Here is a 17,906-nt window from a genome sequence, read left to right on the forward strand (position 1 = left end):
CCTGAGTACCCCAGGAATGATCCCTGAGTTCGGAGCCAAGAGAGTGCCCTGAGCACTGCCTGTGTGGCTCCAAATGGAAACAAACAAGCAAAAACAAATCCAAACAAGCCAGGCACAAAGTATCTTCCTGGAAACCCAGAAAGCGCCCCTACTCCTGGCATTTACCCGAGGCTGCTGTGGCTCCCTTTGCACGCTCCCCTCCCCAGGGCAGGCATCGCGCGTGGCCAGCGCTGGGCTGGCTCCCTGAAGCCTGTTTCTTTCTTCTTTCTGAGTCTAAGAGAGTCTTTGCTTCTCCTGACCTCCCATCTTATTAGGGGAGACACGGTCCTGTTTCACAGCCCTGTCTGTTGTGAGGAGACCCCAGTAGCCCTGGTCTTGTCGGGCCCCTGGGAGCAGGAGCTCGTTCAGGTGGTGGGGCGGGGGCACATTCCCCACATGGAAAGAATCTGAATTCTGCATTTGATCCCCATCACCACCTGGCACCCTGAGCACTGCCGAGAAGATCTTCGAAGACCCCCAGCCCCACCAATGCAGTCCTAGTGGCCCAAGCATTGCCTGTCCAGGACGGATTCTGGACTCCAAGCATCCCTGGGTGTGGCTCCTCTAAAACTACTTTCTTAGGGGGCCAGAGAGATTGTGCAGTGGTTAAGACGTTTGCCTTGCATGTAATGGACTAGATTCAATTCCCAGCACCCAGTATGGTCTCTGAGCTCTGCCCGCATGACTGGCCCCTAAGCACAGAACCAGTTGTAAGCCCTGAGCACCAGTGGGCGTAACCCCTCCTCAGAAAAAAAAAATTTTTTTAAACAAAGAGTTTAAAAAAACTTGGGATGGGAGTGAGAGTACAGTGGGCAGGGCCCTTGCCTTGCACATGGCTGACCTGGGTTTGATCTCGGGCATCCCATATGGTCCCCTGAGCCAGTAGTGAACCCTGAGCTAGAGTTAGAGTAAGTCCTGAGCACTGCTGAGTGAGGCAAGAAAGAAGGAAGAGTCTGGTCTTATAATGGCCCCCGGGGCCAGGAGCTAGTTCACGTGCAAGAATCTGAGTTCTGGATTCCACCTCACGTACCAGGGTGTGGCGTGGCCAAGGCCTCTCCGGGCTCCTGCGCTGTGTGGACAGGAAGTGACCTGACAACCCTCCTCTAACCTTTTGCTCTGAGCTGAGCTGTAAAGGCAGCGAGAGGCGGGGGTGGGGGACACCCTCACTTCCGTGCCACCTTTGAGGTGGGCAGAATTCATCCCTGGTCCCTGCTGTGCGCTGCTGAAGTCACCCTTAGAGCAGCACATATTTGATGATTATGTTTTGTCAGGGGGCACACCTGTCGGTGCTTGGGGTCACTCAGGGTGGTCCTCAGAAGAACTTTTGGCTCTGGGGGCCCAACCTGCAAACTTGCACGAGGCTCCCACATGCAAGGCATCACCTGTGGTCAGTCGTGCCACGCCTGGCCTTGTGGTCCACGTGATAATCTGACAGACTTTCCTCATCCGTGGGCTCCCCTTGGCTCTCCCAGGCGCCCGTGCCCCACCCCAAGTGCTTTCTCGCTGATGTCTCCCGCCTCCTTTATTTTGCTCATTCTTCTTTCTCAACTCCCCCCTGTGTGCGTTTCTCCTAGTGCGAGCCTTTTCTTTTCAGATCCTCCTGGGCTCTGGGGAAATAGGAATGTGGGTGGCCTGCCAGCTTCCCTGGGCTGCTGGAGACAGATGCCGGGAGGCTAAGTGGTGCGTTTCCTTCCCTGGCAGAGCCTGCAAGCGCCAGCCCGCTGGGCCTAACTTCTGTCCCAGCTCGTCCTGGGAGTGACGTTTGCTCACAACACTGGAGCTGAGAGAGGAGCCAATTTTTCTGTGTGTGGGGGGCGGCGGGGGGGTCAGTGTGCCAAAGGAACGTGGCCGGGGCTCGGACGGCTGAGACCAGACCCAAGTAACAAGAATCGCAACAGCAGAGGCGCTTGGAGACGGCTTCATCATTTTCAAGGGAACATGTAGTTTTGGGGGGAGGGGTAGGTAGCCTCGCCCGGCGGAGCTCTGGGATCATATGGAGTTGCTGGGGGGTGGTGTGCATAGGTGGTGCCGGGCTAAGACCAGGCCCAGTGGCATGCAAGGCGAGTGCCTGGCCCCTACTCTCTCTCGGCCCCCCAACGGAATTTTGAGTCCCTCACTTTAGGGGTGGTCCCCACAGTGCCCAAAGGATGCCTGTATGAACCTCCTTTTCCCTGGAACACTGGCAGGTGGGGTTCAGCCTGAGCCCACCCACCTCTTTGGCCACCACCATGAGAGCAGGAAGGGGAACTGAGGCCTCCTTTTTCTGAGGGCCTCTGCCTGGGCCCCAAACACATGCCCGGGCATGGTGCTTGTGGGGGTCCACGCTTCTCACACACCTCCAGGCGGGGGCCCTCGAGGGGGCTCTGCGGTGCTGGCGCCAGGCAGTTCTCCTGCTCGCGTGCTCAACCCCTCTGTGTGTGGTGCCCGCACTCACTGCCGGGGTGGCGCAGCCTTGCACCCCATGACCGCTCCCTACTGTGAATCTGTGCTCCCTGGAGCCCAGGGTGGGCTTGGTGCCTCTTGACTCGCCCCAGGGGGCCCTGAGCTGTGTGCTGATGACCGAGGGGGGCGGGGCTGACCAAGTCCCACCTGAGGCCACATGGTCAGTGTGTGGGAAGGACCCCCTCACCCTCCCCATCCTGGAACTGCTGCCGCCGCCCCAATACTCTGGACAATTACGTGGACAACAAACACAAATGACTTGGACGACTTTTGCAACAAATGGTGGAATTTGGGTTTTTCTGCCCCTAAATATTTTCAGTCCAGAAAGCTCTTTCTTTACAGTCCTGGAGCTGGCAGCACTTTCTGCTTTTCTTGGGGGGAGGGGGCAATGGCAGGGAGAGGGGTCATGAGACCCCAGGAGAAAACGGAGGGAGGGGCTCTGCCTACCTGCCTACTTAAGATGTGTGGCTTGAGCCAAGGCCCCAGGCGGCTTTACACCCACATTCTTTTGTCCCGGTTTCCTCGGGGGCGAGAGGGGTGCTCAGACTCAGACTCTGGGAGGCGCCCCTGATGCTGGCCCTCCCTGCACAGCCCTCCCGGTCCGGGCCCTCTGGAGAGAGAATGTCTCTCTCATTCCCGCGGCCCACTGCAGACCCACGGAGGGCAGCCTGAAAGGCCGCCTTGTTCGCAGCTGCGTGTGCAGGGGGCCTGGCTGGATGTTTTGCAGAGTAGGAAGCCCCAGGCTCTTTGTGCTGTTCCCTGGACCACCAGAGGTAGCGAGGGTGGGCAGGCAGCAAAGGCCTGTGACCCCACCCCCAGCCCAGTTGGGACAGTGCTGCCCATGTGCCCAGGGGAGGTAAGTCCAGTGCAGAGCTGCTCTGTGTTCATCTCCCAGTATCCTTGTTGTCTTAGGGCTGCTTTTTGCTTCACATGTTTCGTTTTTCCTTGGAAGGAAACCATCTGCAAAACCGTTGGTAGACACGTTCCCCGCACGTCTGTTGGAAAGTTCTTCTTGGGGACATGCTGCATGCTGAATGGTCCCAAACTTTGTTCTGGGGGCCCAGAGCGATAGTACATCGGGGAGGGCATTTGCCTTGCACTCGACTGACCCGGGTTCAATCCCCCACATCCCAAATGGTCCTGCCTTGCACAGCTAGTAGTGATTCCTGAGAACAGAGCCAGGAGAAACCTGAGCATCGCCGGGTGCGACCCCAAATCAAAGCAAAACAAAAACAAAACAACTTTGCTTCTGGGCCATGCAGTCGGGGGTGGCACAAGGGTAACTGGACTAGAGATCCCCGATCCCTCTGCAGACTCTTCCCAGCCCCCTAAAGCACGGGCAGTTGAGGAGTCAGCTGTGGGGGGTGCTGGGAGAATTCCTTGTTTGAGGGACCGCCAATGAGGCCTCCCAGAAACTGACTTGAAAGCATTCTTTGCTGGGGCTTATGCAGGATTGTCGTCAGGCGAAAAAAGTCACAGCATAAAGGACCAAATTCAGCTCTCTGCAAAGGCGAGGATGGCCGCAGGGCCAGATGCTTCCTGAGCCCCGAGTAGGAGTCTGCAGGCTGGGCCGTGGGGGGAGCAATCCCAGGCGGCCACTGTGAGGGCGAGCGCTGCTTTCCAGAGCTCTGCCCCGAGAAGCCAGACCCGAGGGCCGTCCTGGAGGGTGGTGACCCCCGCCGGTACCCCAGGAAGTGAGACAGTCCAGCAGCGAGTGACCGGACAGTCTGCAGGGGAAGGTACAGCTTCACGTTACCCTTCGTGTTTGGTTTGCTTTGGGGGCCACGGCCAGCGATGCCTGGCAGCAGTGCTGGGGACCTTCCTGGGCGATGCTCACCCCTGATTGCACTCGGGAGTTACTCCTGGTGGTGCCAGGGGACTACAGGGGCTGCCAGGGGTTGGACCCCGGTAGGTCATTTGCATCAAATTGGGGCAGGTCATGTGCACGGCAAACACCCTACCTGCCCAGCCCCTCAGTGACACTTTGACGGTGGCTGAGAACAAAGGGAAGTGGAAGAGGACAGAGCTGCAGCAGAGTGCAGGTGGACTGCGGGTGGCATGGGGTGGGGAGACTGAGGCATGACCCTGGGAAGAAGGACAGTGCAGGGGCTTACCCAGAGATACCTATCGAAATCCCTGATCCAAGAGAGGGGGGTGGGGACGTACCTGCTGGACGATGTTTGTGAAAAGCTGGTTTCTGACTAAGAGGGGCGAGGGGGTAGTCACGAGGGACCAAGTGGGGCAGACCCAGGCTGATGCCCGGCTGCTGTTCTCGAAAACCCGGGGGGTGGGGATGTGCTCACAGCGTTTGCTTATTCCACAGCCGGATGTCTGAGGGGCGGGTGCAGGGGACTGGGGGCTTTGTGGGGAACCAGGAACCTTTATGGAGAGAGCCGGCATCCTTGTTCCGAGGGCAGGGGGAGAGGAGGGCCTTGGAAATGGCAGAGAGCCTGGTGCCATGGAAGCATCGTGTGCAGGACGCTGGGGTGCTGGACGGTGTTGATGGGAATCGAGACCGTGGCCGTCTGTCCACGTCTGTGCTCCCCCGTGTCTGCCCACGGCTCCGTGGTGCTCCCCCGCATTTAGGGGCCTGCAGAATGGGCCTCGCTTGACCACTGACTGGCTTCTTGACTTCAGATAGTGTCTTTCCTGTGAAATGCTGCTTCTGGGAGTCACGAGGATTGAGTGCGAGTTTGGACCCAGAGCCTATGGCATGCATGAGCAGGCTTCTTTAATACTTGAGAAACATTCATCTCTTATCTTTTCTGGGGGTGGGGGTGGGGCAGAGAGGCCTCTGAGCAGGGTCCCACAGACCTGAAGACCCCACCCCAAGGCCGTGGGCCTTAGGGCACATCACTCAGGTGCTATGGCCGTTCTTGGGACACACCCAGGGTGTATCCGTGAGGTCTGCAGGGGATCGAACCAGGGTCAGGGCATAACGCCTGTACCATCTCTCTGGCCACAGGTTGTGGTTCCACTTACAAAGAGAGCAGAGGCACCACGGAGTCGGGAGTGGGCCACCCCCCATCTCCCTGTCTGCTGGCAGCCTGGCAGTCACGCCCAGGAACTGCGTCTGGCACTGTACAGCCTCATTAACGCCCATGATCCAGAGACTTGGAAATAAATCTCCTGGAAGAGAGCAACCAGAATGATACACCACACCGCAGAGATGCCACCAGACCCCAGAGTCACCATCCAGTTAAAAAATATTAAATTTATCTCAGCCGTGTAACGGTATTTAAAAGTATAGAATTCCTGGGGCACGCGGCCGTGTTTGCCGCTGCGTGTCTTCTCACACTAATACAAGAGCTTAACGGCTCCAGGGTGAAATGCAACAACCTTCACATGCTTTCCTCTAGGGAAAGTGGTTTGGATCTTTTTTAGTGGATTATTTAAAACAAGAGTACAAAATAAATTATTTAGGTCCTGCTTTGGGGGCAGGGTTTGGGGGTCGGGGTGGAAATGTTCGAGATATGGTGGTGGGTAAGTGCAGTGGTGGTGGGATTGGTGTTGGAATATCAAATGTAAACAAATGATTGTGAACAACTTCATAAGGATAAAATAAAAAGAGGGAGCAGTACCTAGGACTCCTGCCAAGTCTCTGCCAGACTGGCTGGGGCTCAGTCTAGGGCTACCCCAGCAGTGCTCCCTGACCATCATGTCCAGGTTGGGCACATGAAGACTAGCGCCTTAGTCGGTGCTGCTGTTCTGCTATGCCAGCGGAGCTCGGGTGCTACTCCTGGCTTGGTGCTCAGGGATCATTTCTGGTGGTGCTGGGGAACCGTTCCATGTCTGGTACCTGAAAGCATCCTGTGTGCGACGGCGCTGACCCCTGGGAACTCTCTTCCCAGGCCGCTTGTGTTTTCCTTTGGGCTCTGTGCCTCGTTCGGAGTCTTGGCATCTTGCCTGTTCCCAGGTTTTGCCTGGAATTGTCTTCTAGGAAGCTTCGGGATAATCCAGGTGGAATAGAATGGACCTCTGGCAGGATTAGGGTCTGCAGGGAGCGTGGGGTCAGCCAAGGAAAGAAGCCAGGCGGGCTAACTGGAGCAGCCCTCGCTTAGGGGACAGCGGCTGGGGAGGGACGAAGCAGGAGTCCTGGGTGCCCGGTTGTTCTGGACGGTGAAGCCGCCTGTGCTGAAGTCTGTGCGGTGTCTCTGCAATGATGTTTAAGTGAGCTGGGGGAGCTCGCAGGGGCGTAGGTAGGGCGCTTGCCTTGCACACACTGACCCAGGTTCGATCCCCAGCACCACATACGGCTCCTGGAGCCCACCAAGAGTGACTAGGAAGCCTGGAGGGCAAGTGCCCCTTCTCCCTTCCAGGGTGGGCGTGAGAAGTGAGAAGCCCTGAGTGGAACTGGTTGTGGTCATTGATTTAGGCCCTGAGGCGGGGCAGCGAGATGAGCAGGAAGATGATGTCCTGGGAAGGGGCGGGGAGGGAAATGATTTGAGTTTCAAAGGGACTAATGAGGAAGAGGGTGAAGGAGGGAAGCCCTGGGCCCTGGTGGGGAGACCCAGCACCCCCACCCTCACCCCCACCCCGCCCCTCAGCCCCTCAGCACCCAGGGTTGCTCTTCTCTCTCTCTCTCTCTCTCTCTCTCTCTCTCTCTCTGTCTGTCTCTGTCTCTCTCTCCCTCTCTCTCTCTCTCTCTCTCTCTCTCTCTCTCTCTCTCTCTCTCTCTCTCTCTCTCTCTTTCTGCTTTTTTTGGGTCACACTCGGCGATGCTCAGGGGTTACTCCTGCCTTTGCACTCAGGAATTACTCCTGGAGGTGCTCGGGGGACCATATGGGATGCCGGGAATCTAACCCGGGTTGGCTGCGTGCAAGTCAAACGCTCTACCTGCTGTGCTATCGCTCTGGCCCTGGTCTTTTAGTATTGGACTGGAGCGATAGCACAGTGGGTAGGGTGTTTGCCTTGCATGTGGCCGACTCAGGTTTGATTCCTCAGTCCCTCTCGTAGAGCCCGGCAAGCTACTGAGAGTATCCCACTCACAGCGCAGAGCCTGGCAAGGTATCCATGGTGTATTTGTTATGTCAAAAACAGTAACAACACAATATAGACAGTTCTTCAAAAACTAGAAATTGACCTTCCATATGATCCCGCAATACCACTTCTGGGAATATATCCCGAGAATGCAAAAAAGCACAGTAGAAATGACATCTGTACCTATATGTGCATTGCAGCACTGTTCACAATAGCCAAAATATGGAAACAACCCTAGTGCCCTAAAACAGACGACTGGTTAAAGAAACTTCAGTACACCTACACAGTGGAATACTATGCAGCTGTTAGGAGAGATGAAGTCATGAAATTTGCTTATAAATGGATAGACATGGAGAGTATCATGCTAAGTGAAATGAGTCAGAAAGAGAGGGACAGACATAGAAGGACTGCACTCATTTGTGGAGTATAGAATAACATCACATGAGGCTGACACTCAAGGACAGTAGATACAAGGGCCAGGGGGATTGCCCCATAGCTGGAAGACTCTTCATGAGTGTAGGGGAGAAGGCAGATGGAATAGAGAAGGGATCACTAAGAAAATGATGGCTGGAGGAACCAGTTGGGATGGGAGATGCATACCGAAAGTAGATAATGGACCAAACATGATGACCTCTCAGTGTCTGTGTTGCAAGCTATGATGCCCAAAAGTAGAGAGAGAATATGGGGAATATTGTCTACCTTAGAGGCAGGGGGAGGGTGGGAAAGGGGGGTTATACCGGGATATTGGTGGTGGGGAATGTGCACTGGTGGAGGGATGGGTGTTTGATCATTGTGAGATTGTAACCCAAACAAGAAAGCTTGTAACTATCTCATGGTGATTCAATAAAATTAAAAAAAAAAAAAACAACCAAAAATCAGTAACAAGTCTCACAATGGAGACATTACTGGTGCCCGTTCTAGTAAATTGATAAACAACGGGACGACAATGCTACAGTGCTACTATTAGTATTGGGGCCTGGGGGCCACTCCTGGTGGCGCTTGGACCAGGGTTCAATTCCTGCTCCCCATAGGGCCCCCGAACCCTGCCAGGCGTGATCCCTGAGTACCTCCATGTTTGACCCCAAGCCAGAGAATGAACCCTCCCTGCCAGGTCCCTATGCCAGCCGGGGTGGCTACTCTCCCTTGCTGCGGGGCAGGCGGGGCCAGGACAGCCCTCCCACCGCCTCCCGCTGGCTGGCAGCTGTTCTGTGCTGCCCACAGGAACGTGCCCACGCAGCCAGAGACAGCACAGCGAGCGCCTGCCGCCCCCTCCCGTGCCTGCCGCCCCCTCCCGTGCCTGCGTCCAGATGGGCGGGGCTTAGTCTGGGTGGGCGGGCACGGTCGCCTCTGACTCCGCCTGTGGTTAAAAATCCCAGCACTGTGGGGACAGAGCAAAGCACAGTGGGAGGGCGCTGGCCTTGCAACTACGGACAGGGGTTCCGCCCCCACACCCCAGATGGGCCCCCAGCCCACCAGGACTGATCCCTGAGTGCAGAGCCAGGAGGGAGCCCCGAGCACTGCCAGGGGAGCCCCAGACAACAGCAGCGGCCCAAGGCTAAGGCTCCTCTGTTTAGGGGCAACTCAAGTCCTGCATTTGAAAATTGCGGATGGTTTTCTTTTTTTCCTTTTCTTTTTGAAGTTTATATTTTATTGCATCCAAAGTGAGGGACATGGGGCTGGAGCAATAGCACAGCAGGTAGGGCGTTTGCCTTGCACATGGCTGACTCGGGTTCGATTCCCAGCATCCCATATGGTCCCCTGAGCACCGCCAGGAGTAATTCCTGAGTGCAGAGCCAGGAGTAACCCTTGTGCATTGCCAGGTGTAACCCAAAAAGCAAAAAAAAAAAAAAAAAAACCCAAAAAAACAAAGTGAGGGACATTAGTATTGTCTGTCTCATTTTAATAACATCTTTAACCTAATACAAAGATAATTCAGAGATTTTTAAAAAAATTTAACTCTAGGCTTATCTGCTTGAATAACTGATAGCTCATAGAATAGTCTGGACTGCAAAGTTTTTATTTTATTTTATTTATTTATTTTTTTTGTTTTTGGGCACACCTGGCTGTGCTCAGGGCTTACTTCTAGGTCTGTATACAGGAGTCACTCCTGGTGGTGCTCAGGGGATCATATGGGGTGCCGGGGATGGAACCCTGGGTCGGCTGGGTATGTAAGGCAAGTGCCCCACCCACTGTACTATCTTTCTGTCCCCTGCAAAATAATTTTTTTCATTGAATAACTATGATATAGACCCCTACAAACCTGTTCCTGATTAGGTCTCAGTCATACAGAGTTCCAACACGCATCCCTCCACCGGTGTACATTTCCCAGCACCAGTGTCCCCAGTTTCCCTCCCATCACCCCCCCACCCCCTGCCTGCCTCTATGGGAGGCACTTTCCTTCTCTCTCTCTCTCTCTCTCTCTCTCTCTCTCTCTCTCTCTCTCTCTCTCTCTCTCAAATTTTTGTCTTTTTTTTTCTTTTTGGGTCACACCCAGTGATGCACAGAAGTTACTCCTGGTTCTGCACTCAGGAATTACTCCTGGCAGTGCTCAGGGGACCATATGGGATGCTGGGAATCAAACCTGAGTCAGCCGTGTGCAAGGCAAATGTCCTACCCGCTGTGCTATCGCTCCAGCCCCTGGAGATTCTCTTCAAATGAAATTTTTAGTTTACACAAATTGACAGAGGATGAAAGTCGATCCGTGGTGGCCAGGGCCTGGAGGCCTTCTAACAGGACAGGGCCATTACCAGAGTGTTGATAAGGTTCTAGACCCGGCCAAGGGCAGCAAAACGCTGTGACTGTGCTAGAAGCTGCTGCCATGTCACTTTCTAAACCAGAGTGAGTTTCACAAATGCAAATTATATCTCAGTTAAACTATTGTAGAAAGGAAAAATCCTGGTTCTCCTTCTGTCAGCTGAGAGACTTCAGGCAATGGTTTTTAATAATTTTTTTTGGTGGTTCAATTATTTTATTATTTTTTTATTGAATCACTGTGAGATAGACCCTTACAAAGCTGTCCTTGGTCGGGTTTCAGTCATACAGAGTTACAACACCCATCCGTCCACCAGTGTACATTACCCAGCACCAATGTCCCCGGGTTCCCTTCCTTCAGGCTCCCCTTTTTTCTCTCTCTCCCTCTCCCTCTCCTCCCTCCTTCCCTCCCTCCCTCCCTCTCCCCTCCCCCTCTTCTTTTGGGCATTGTGGTTTAGGCAATGATTTTGAACCCAAGTAATCTCATCTACAAAATTGGAAAAATTATAGACTTTATCAACTATATGGAGGGATGGTGCACTCTAAAATGGGTGATTTTAATAAATGAAATAATGAATTTGCAAACACTTTTAAACTGTAATCCTCACATACTTGAGGACCTTCAATGGGTTTTGCATTAATTATAGATTGTGTTTTTATGTTTTGTATTTTCTAAAGCGACTACATAGTATATTCAGAGAAAGACTTTTTGAATTGATTTAAAACAGGTTCTTATTAATTTTTGTTCGTTTTTGGTTTCTGGGTCTCTAAGAGGCATCTGGGGGCTAATCTGGTTCTGTGATTGGGGGTCAGTCCTAGCAGTGTTTGGGGGGCCGTGTGGTGCTAGGGACCAAAGTAGAGCCTCAAATATATGAAGCACATGCACAGTTCATTGGGCCATCTCTCTGGCCCCAAACCTTTCGGTGTTGAATCAAAAATAGTAATTGCTAAGACCAATAGTATGAATTTTTCTCATATCTTTTCTTCTAGTAGTATTGTTTCAGATTTTTAACACATGCAGAATTGACTTTTCTGTATGGTATCAGATAAAGGTTTATTTTACATGTTGATTTCTAGTTTTTGCCTCACAGTTTGTTGAAGAGAGACATCTGACCATATATTTGCAGATGTATTGTGTTCTATATTCTGTTTCATTGGTCCAGCACATCTATATTGTTCTGTTTTGATTACTATACTTTTTATTAGATTTTGAATTTGGGGGCTTGGGGGCCACACTCTGGCTCTCAGGGGCTATTCCTGACTCTGTGCTCTCTAGTGACCCTGTGGTGGTAGGGGACCATACATGTTTGGGACTTGAATGTGAGTTGGCAGGATGCAAAGCAATCCCTATGTATTTCTCCTGCTCCTGGACTGGGTTTGAAAGTCAGCAAGCGTGAAGACTTCTGCTTGGTTCCTACTCAAGACTCTTTTGAGTACTCAGAGTTATTTGACATTCCATAAGAATTTTGTGATTTAACAAAAGTTTTCTATGAACAGTATTGGTGGAATTTTTTTTTTTTTTTTTTTTTTGCTTTTTTGGGTCACACCTGGCGATGCACAGGGGTCACTCCTGGCTCTGCACTCAGGAATTACCCCTTGCTGTGCTCAGGGGACCATATGGGATGCTGGGATTTGAACCCGGGTCGGCCGCGTGCAAGGCAAACGCCCTACCCGCTGTGCTATCTCTCCAGCCCCCGTATTGGTGGAATTTTGATAATGATTGCATTGTATCTGTAGATTTCTTTGGGTAGTATGGACACTTAAAGATACTGTATTTTAATCAGTGGACATCGGATATCTTTCATTTATTTTTATTCTTTAATTTTAGCAGTGTTTTCTAGTCTTCAGTTGATGAGTTTGGTTAAGTTTCTCCTAAGCATTTTATTCTTTTTGTTTGGCTACACCCAGCGTTGCGCATGGCTTCCTTCTGTCTCAGCGATTGTTTTTTGATGGGGCTTGGGGGACCATATGGGGTGCCCATTATTGGAGCCCAGGTCAGTCACATGTAGAGTAAATGCCCTACACACTGCACTGTATTTTCAGGTCTGGACTGTTTTCTTAATTCCCCCCAGATTATTTGTTCTTAATGTGCAGAAACATAACTGATTTTTGTATGTCGGTTTTGTATCCCGAAACTTCACCGAGTTTGTTTGTTCTAATAGTGTGTGTGTGTATATGTGTGTGTGTGAGTGTGTGTGTGTGTATCTGTCAGTGTTTTCTACAGATTTATTATCTGAAAGCAGACAGTGTAACTTCTTTCTGATTTGGATGCCTTTTATTGCTTTTTCTTGTCTAGTTTTTCTGGTTGGAGTTTCCAATACCATTTTTTTAATAGAAATGGTAAGAAAGGAAATCTCTCTCCCCTCTCCCCCAATCGAAAAGCTCTTGCTTTGGGCTGGAGTGTTTGCCTTGTACTTGGCCCACCTAGGGTCTATCCTCAGCACTGCATATGGTCCCCACCCCTCCCAGACCTCATCCCTGAATACACAGCCAGGGGGAAACCCTGAGTACTGCCAGGTATGGCCTCCAAACCAAAAATAAATCAACAAATAAAAAGTAATATTTTTATCGATTTCCCTGATCCTGGAATGGGTGTTGGGGAGTAGGGATATGGCCCAGTGGGAAAGTTCTGCAGACCTCTGAGTCCGTTCCTACCCTGCCCCCAGCTTTGCCAGGTGGGGCCTGGTCACCCCAGGCATGGCCCTGACTTAAGCTTCTTCCTAGAGTGACGCCCTAAATCTTCCATTTTCAAGGGTTTGGAAAGCTTTTCCCTGAGGCCCGTACAGTCACTTTGGACCTTTGCACAAGCCGAGGTGACATATGTGGAGAAAAGCCTGCCCTGAACTGCTCAGGAAAAAAGCCCAGCGGAACATTTTGGTAAGACGGAGAATAACAGACTTAGAACAGTTCACGCGGGGTCAGTTTCTCCTCCAGTTCCCAAGATACTGTATTTCCGGTTGGTTGGTTTGTTTTGGGATTGGGGGACACACCCAGCGATGCTCAGAGATTGCTCCTGGCTCTGGGATGCTGGGGATTCAACTTGGGTCAGTGGTTGCAAGGCAGACACTCTACCCACTGGACTGTCACTATGGCTCCCCTTATTTCTGTTTTTAAACACCAAATTTATAGTTCATAAAAATGAGGGTTGGAGAGATAACTCAAGGGGTTGAGCATAAAGGAAAACACCGTAGCACTGTTGTCCCATTGTTCATTGATTTGCTCGAGCAGGCACCAGTAACATCTTCATTGTGAGACTTGTTACTGTTTTTAGCATATCGAATATGCCACAGGTAGCTTGCCAGGCTCTGCCGTGTGGGTGGGATACTCTTGGTAGCTTGCCGGGCTCTCCGAGAGGGATGGAAGAATCAAACCTGGGTTGGCCGTGTGCAAGGCAAATGAGCATAAAAGAAAAGAACAAAAAATAAAAGGAATAACTTTCAGTTTTTCCACCACTGAGTATGATGTTAGCTCTGTGGCTTCATATTAAAGTCTTTAGTATGTTGAGGTGTTTCCTTTCATCTTTTGTTTTCTGAGCATTTTTAATCATGAAGAATGTTGACTTTTGTCAAATTCTATTCTATATCTATTGAGATGATGATGTAATTATTCACCCTTTGTTCAGGGGCTGGAGCAATAGCACGGCAGGTAGGGCGTTTGCATCAGCCTGTGTGGATGATCTCTGGATTGTTGAGAGTGAGCACTGATATAATCTGCTATTTGTGTTACTATCTGTATCTCCTTTCTGTCTTTTCAATGTTTGCATTATATATATATGTACTTATATAGATACATATATGTGTATATATATACTGGCATTTGTGGTCTCAGTGAGCAAACCCTTCACACTCTATGGTGTCCTTTGTTCCTCGTGACAGGTTCTTTAGACTTGGGGTGTTTTATGGGGGCACAACCAGAGACCCCCAGGGTTGCACCTGGCAGTCTTGGGGCCTGTGGTGCTGGGTGTGAACCCAAGGACCCCCGCGGACCCCCCCATGCAGAGCATGTGCTGCAGCCATTGAGCGTCTGAGCTCTGAGATTTTCTTTTCACTTAAACCATCTAATGTTAGTATATTAGAAATTAGTATAATAGTATGACCATCAGTTTGCTTGGGTTTCTCTTTGTACAAAATATTAGTTTTTCATCCTGTCATGTTCATGACCTTAAATCTAAAACAAGTCTTTCATAAACAGAATATGATTAGATCTTGCTTATGAAAATCCGTTTGGGGCTAGAGAGATAGTGCAATGGCTAAGGCGCTTCTTTGCATGAGGCACCACATAGAGTTCCCTGGAGTGACCCTGAGCACAGAGCCAGGAGTGACCCTGAGCGCAGAGCCGGGAGTGATCCTGAGCGCAGAGCCGGGAGTGACCCTGAGCACAGAGCCGGGAGTGACCCTGAGCACAGAGCCGGGAGTGACCCTGAGCACAGAGCCGGGAGTGACCCTGAGTGCAGAGCCAGGAGTGAGCCCTCAGCACAGAGCCAGGAGTGAGCCCTCAGCACAGAGCCAGGAGTGACCCTGAGTGCAGAGCCGGGAGTGACCCTGAGCACAGAGCCGGGAGTGACCCTGAGTGCAGGATCCTGACTGGTGAGCCCGGGATTCAGCCCCAAGCACCACTGGGTGCGGCCCCCAAACCAAACCAACAAAATTAATTTTTTTAAAAATGTACTCATCTATCAAATGTGTCCACGTTTCCTTGAGCTCGTGTAATGTGTAGTGCTGAATGCTCTTAAAGCAAGTGTTTCTGGGGCCGTAGCGGTAGTACAGCAGAGAGGGTGTTTACCTTGCATGCGGCCGACCTGCATTCAATCCTCGGCATCCCACAGTGTCCGTGAGCACTGCCAGGAATGACTCCTGAGTGCAGAGCCAGGAGTCATCCCCGAGCACCCCTGGGTGTGGCTCCCAAACCAAGAATAACCCCCCAAACTCCCAAACCTCCAAGTATTTCTCATAAAGTCCTGTAGCAACCTGGCTTTCTCCCTCACCCCTTTGATCGCTTCTCTTGTTTGTCCTCAGTGCCAGGGACAGTGTACAGGACAGTGACGGTGACTATCTCTGCTTCAGTGACCAGACCGCAATCCCTCTGTGAAGATGTGCTCCACGAACCCAGGCAACTGGGTCACCTTTGATGACGACCCCGCCTTCCAGTCTTCTCCCAAGCCCCGGAGTCTCCCTCTGGAGAGTGCAGGCATCTGTCGGCCCAACGGACTCAAGCTCAACCTCGCCGGCCCCCGGGAGCTGTCCAGCGGCGCGTCCTCGGCCAGCAGCACCCCGCTGCCCTCGCCCGTTGTGGACTTCTACTTCAGCCCAGGGCCGCCAAGTAACTCCCCCCTGTGCACACCCACCAGAGAGTTGCCGGGCTTCCCCGGCTTCCCCAAAGCGGGGACTCACACACTTTATCCTATTCCAGAAACATCTACCAACAGCCCCCTCCCGCTGTGCTCACTGCCTGCCAAGCCCACAGGTGTGTCCCCCGCTCCTTTGCCTGGCGACCATGCGGGCCCACAGACTCTTCCTAAGGTGGCCCCAGCCGTTGAAACACCCCCTCCCCAGGCCGAAAGTGATGCCCCCCAGTTCCAGTATTTCCGGGAGGACTGTGCGTTCTCCAGTCCATTCTGGAAAGAGGAAGGCAGGAAGCCCCCAGCATCAAGAGAGCGAGAGATGCTCATGGACCAGAAGAGCCTAAACCAGTGCTCGCTCAGCTACATCTGCGAGAGGCTGGAGAACCTCCAGTCGGCCGAGAGCCAGGACTCCCTTGGGCACTTACCCGAGGCGTGTCTGGGTGCCGAGGGCCCGGCATCTTCCTTTGTCCCCCAGGCGCTGTTCCGGAGTCGGCCCCACACGGGCTGGTCTTTCATGCTGAGGATTCCCGAGAAGAAGAACATGATGTCTTCCCGGCAGTGGGGACCGATTTTTCTCCAAGTCTTACCTGGGGGGATTTTGCAAATGTATTACGAGAAGGGGTTGGAAAAACCATTCAAAGAATTCCAGCTGGACCCACACTGCAGGCTCTCTGAGCCCAAAGTGGAAAACTTCAGCGTGGCAGGAAAGATCCACACTGTGAAGATCGAGCACGTGTCTTACACGGAGAGACGCAAGTACCACTCGAAGACGGAGCTGGTCCACGAGGCGGATGTGGAGCAGATGCTGAAGTTGGGGTCCCTGGATTTCCAGGACTTCCTTGGCTTTCTTACCACCGTGGAGGAGGAGCTGGTGAGGATGCCCGCCGTGGCGAAACCGAGAAAGAACTATGAGGAGCAAGAAATTTCACTTGAAATCGTGGACAACTTTTGGGGCAGAATCACCAAGGACGAGGGGAGGTGGGTGGAGAGTGCCGTGATCACACACATCTCCTGCCTCTGCTTTGTGAACGGGAGCGTGGATTGCTTCCTGACCCTGAACGACCTGGAGCTGCAGAAGCGAGATGAACGCTACTTTGAAAAGGACTCAGAGAAGGGGATCAGTATCCTCAACTATCATTTCCATCACTGTGTCAGAGGGCAGGAGTTCGAACAATCCAGGATCATCAAGTTTGCCCCCCTGGACGCCTGCCGCTTCGAGCTGATGCGCTTCAAGACTGAATACAACGGGGAAGAGCCCCCCTTCGCCCTCAAGTCGGTGGTAGTGGTGCAGGGGGCCTACGTGGAGCTCCAGGCCTTTGTCACTATGTCCCCGTCGGCTCAGAGGCATGTCGGCTCCCTGAGGTCCTGTGACAACATCCAGATACGCTTCCCTGTGCCTGCGCAGTGGGTCAAGCCCCTCTGGACCATGAACCTCCAGCGGCAGAGATCCCTCAAGGCCAAAATGAATCGCAGGGTGTGTCTGGGGAGCTTCCAGGAGCCGGAATCTGAGCCTGTCATCCAGGTCACCGTGGGCTCGGCCAAGTACGAGAGTGCCTACAGGGCTGTGGTGTGGAAGATCGAGCGACTTCCCGACAAAAATGCAGGTAATATGCCCGCCCTCCGCTGGCACTCAGCTGCAGTGACGTGCGGGTCAGCACCTTGGGGTGCTCCTTGGGGTCAAAGCAGGCGGAGGCGGCGGTAACTCCTTCAGCTGAGCCCCTGACTCCTCACGGGGGAGGGGCTAGGACACCTGGTGTGACTTTTCCCATCGCACCTGTTTTTGTCAGATAATAAATTTTTAAAAATATCATATCAGATATTATCCTAAGCTAGGGACTTTTTGCGGATAGAGGCACTGAGGGAAAATGTGTAGTGGAAGTTGTTACCATCAGCGCTCAACCTCAGGTATTAAAGTGTTCCATGCAGCCTGTGTGTTCCCTAACAGACCTCTCAATGCCAGCCATCCTGGAGACCGTGGGGACATTTGTATGTTCTTATCTGCTACACTTTCTCCTTAGACATTGCTCCTTGGTCTTTGAAATAAGGCTGCCTCTCATGTTTATTTGAAAATTTAAAACAGTTCTTTTTTTCCTTTTATTTATTTTTTAAATGCAAATTGATTTCTTCAGATGACATGACCAATCAGATATCTTGATACGTTGTTTCAAATTGGTGCTGAAAATCCAGGTACACTTTTGGAAAATTAAAAAGAACATCGAAGAATGGCAGAACCTTTGAGAAGAGAGGGACAGACACAGAATGAGAGCACTCATTTGTGGGATATAAAAAATCAATTATGAGACTAATATCAAGGGCAGGAATAAACAGGGTCCAGGAGGACTGCTTGGAGCAG

General features: G+C 52.1%; 1 protein-coding gene across 2 annotated transcripts in view; it reads left to right on the forward strand.

Annotated features, from left to right (window-relative positions):
- STON1 (stonin 1) overlaps window positions 1–17,906 on the forward strand; it is a 46,900-nt gene that overhangs the window by 13,388 nt on the left and 15,606 nt on the right. The window contains exons 1-2 of one of the 2 annotated variants that reach the window (XM_055123039.1): window positions 12,965–13,089; window positions 15,228–17,157. In XM_055123039.1, the coding sequence (XP_054979014.1) occupies window positions 15,303–17,157 (1,855 nt within the window). In that variant the 5' untranslated portion in view covers window positions 12,965–13,089; window positions 15,228–15,302. Of the gene's footprint in view, window positions 1–12,964; window positions 13,090–15,227; window positions 17,158–17,906 lie in introns of those variants that run through there. The other variant, XM_055123038.1, reaches the window with a different exon arrangement.

Source organism: Sorex araneus, chromosome X, assembly GCF_027595985.1.
Source record: "Sorex araneus isolate mSorAra2 chromosome X, mSorAra2.pri, whole genome shotgun sequence".
NCBI classification, from domain to species: Eukaryota; Metazoa; Chordata; class Mammalia; order Eulipotyphla; family Soricidae; genus Sorex; species Sorex araneus.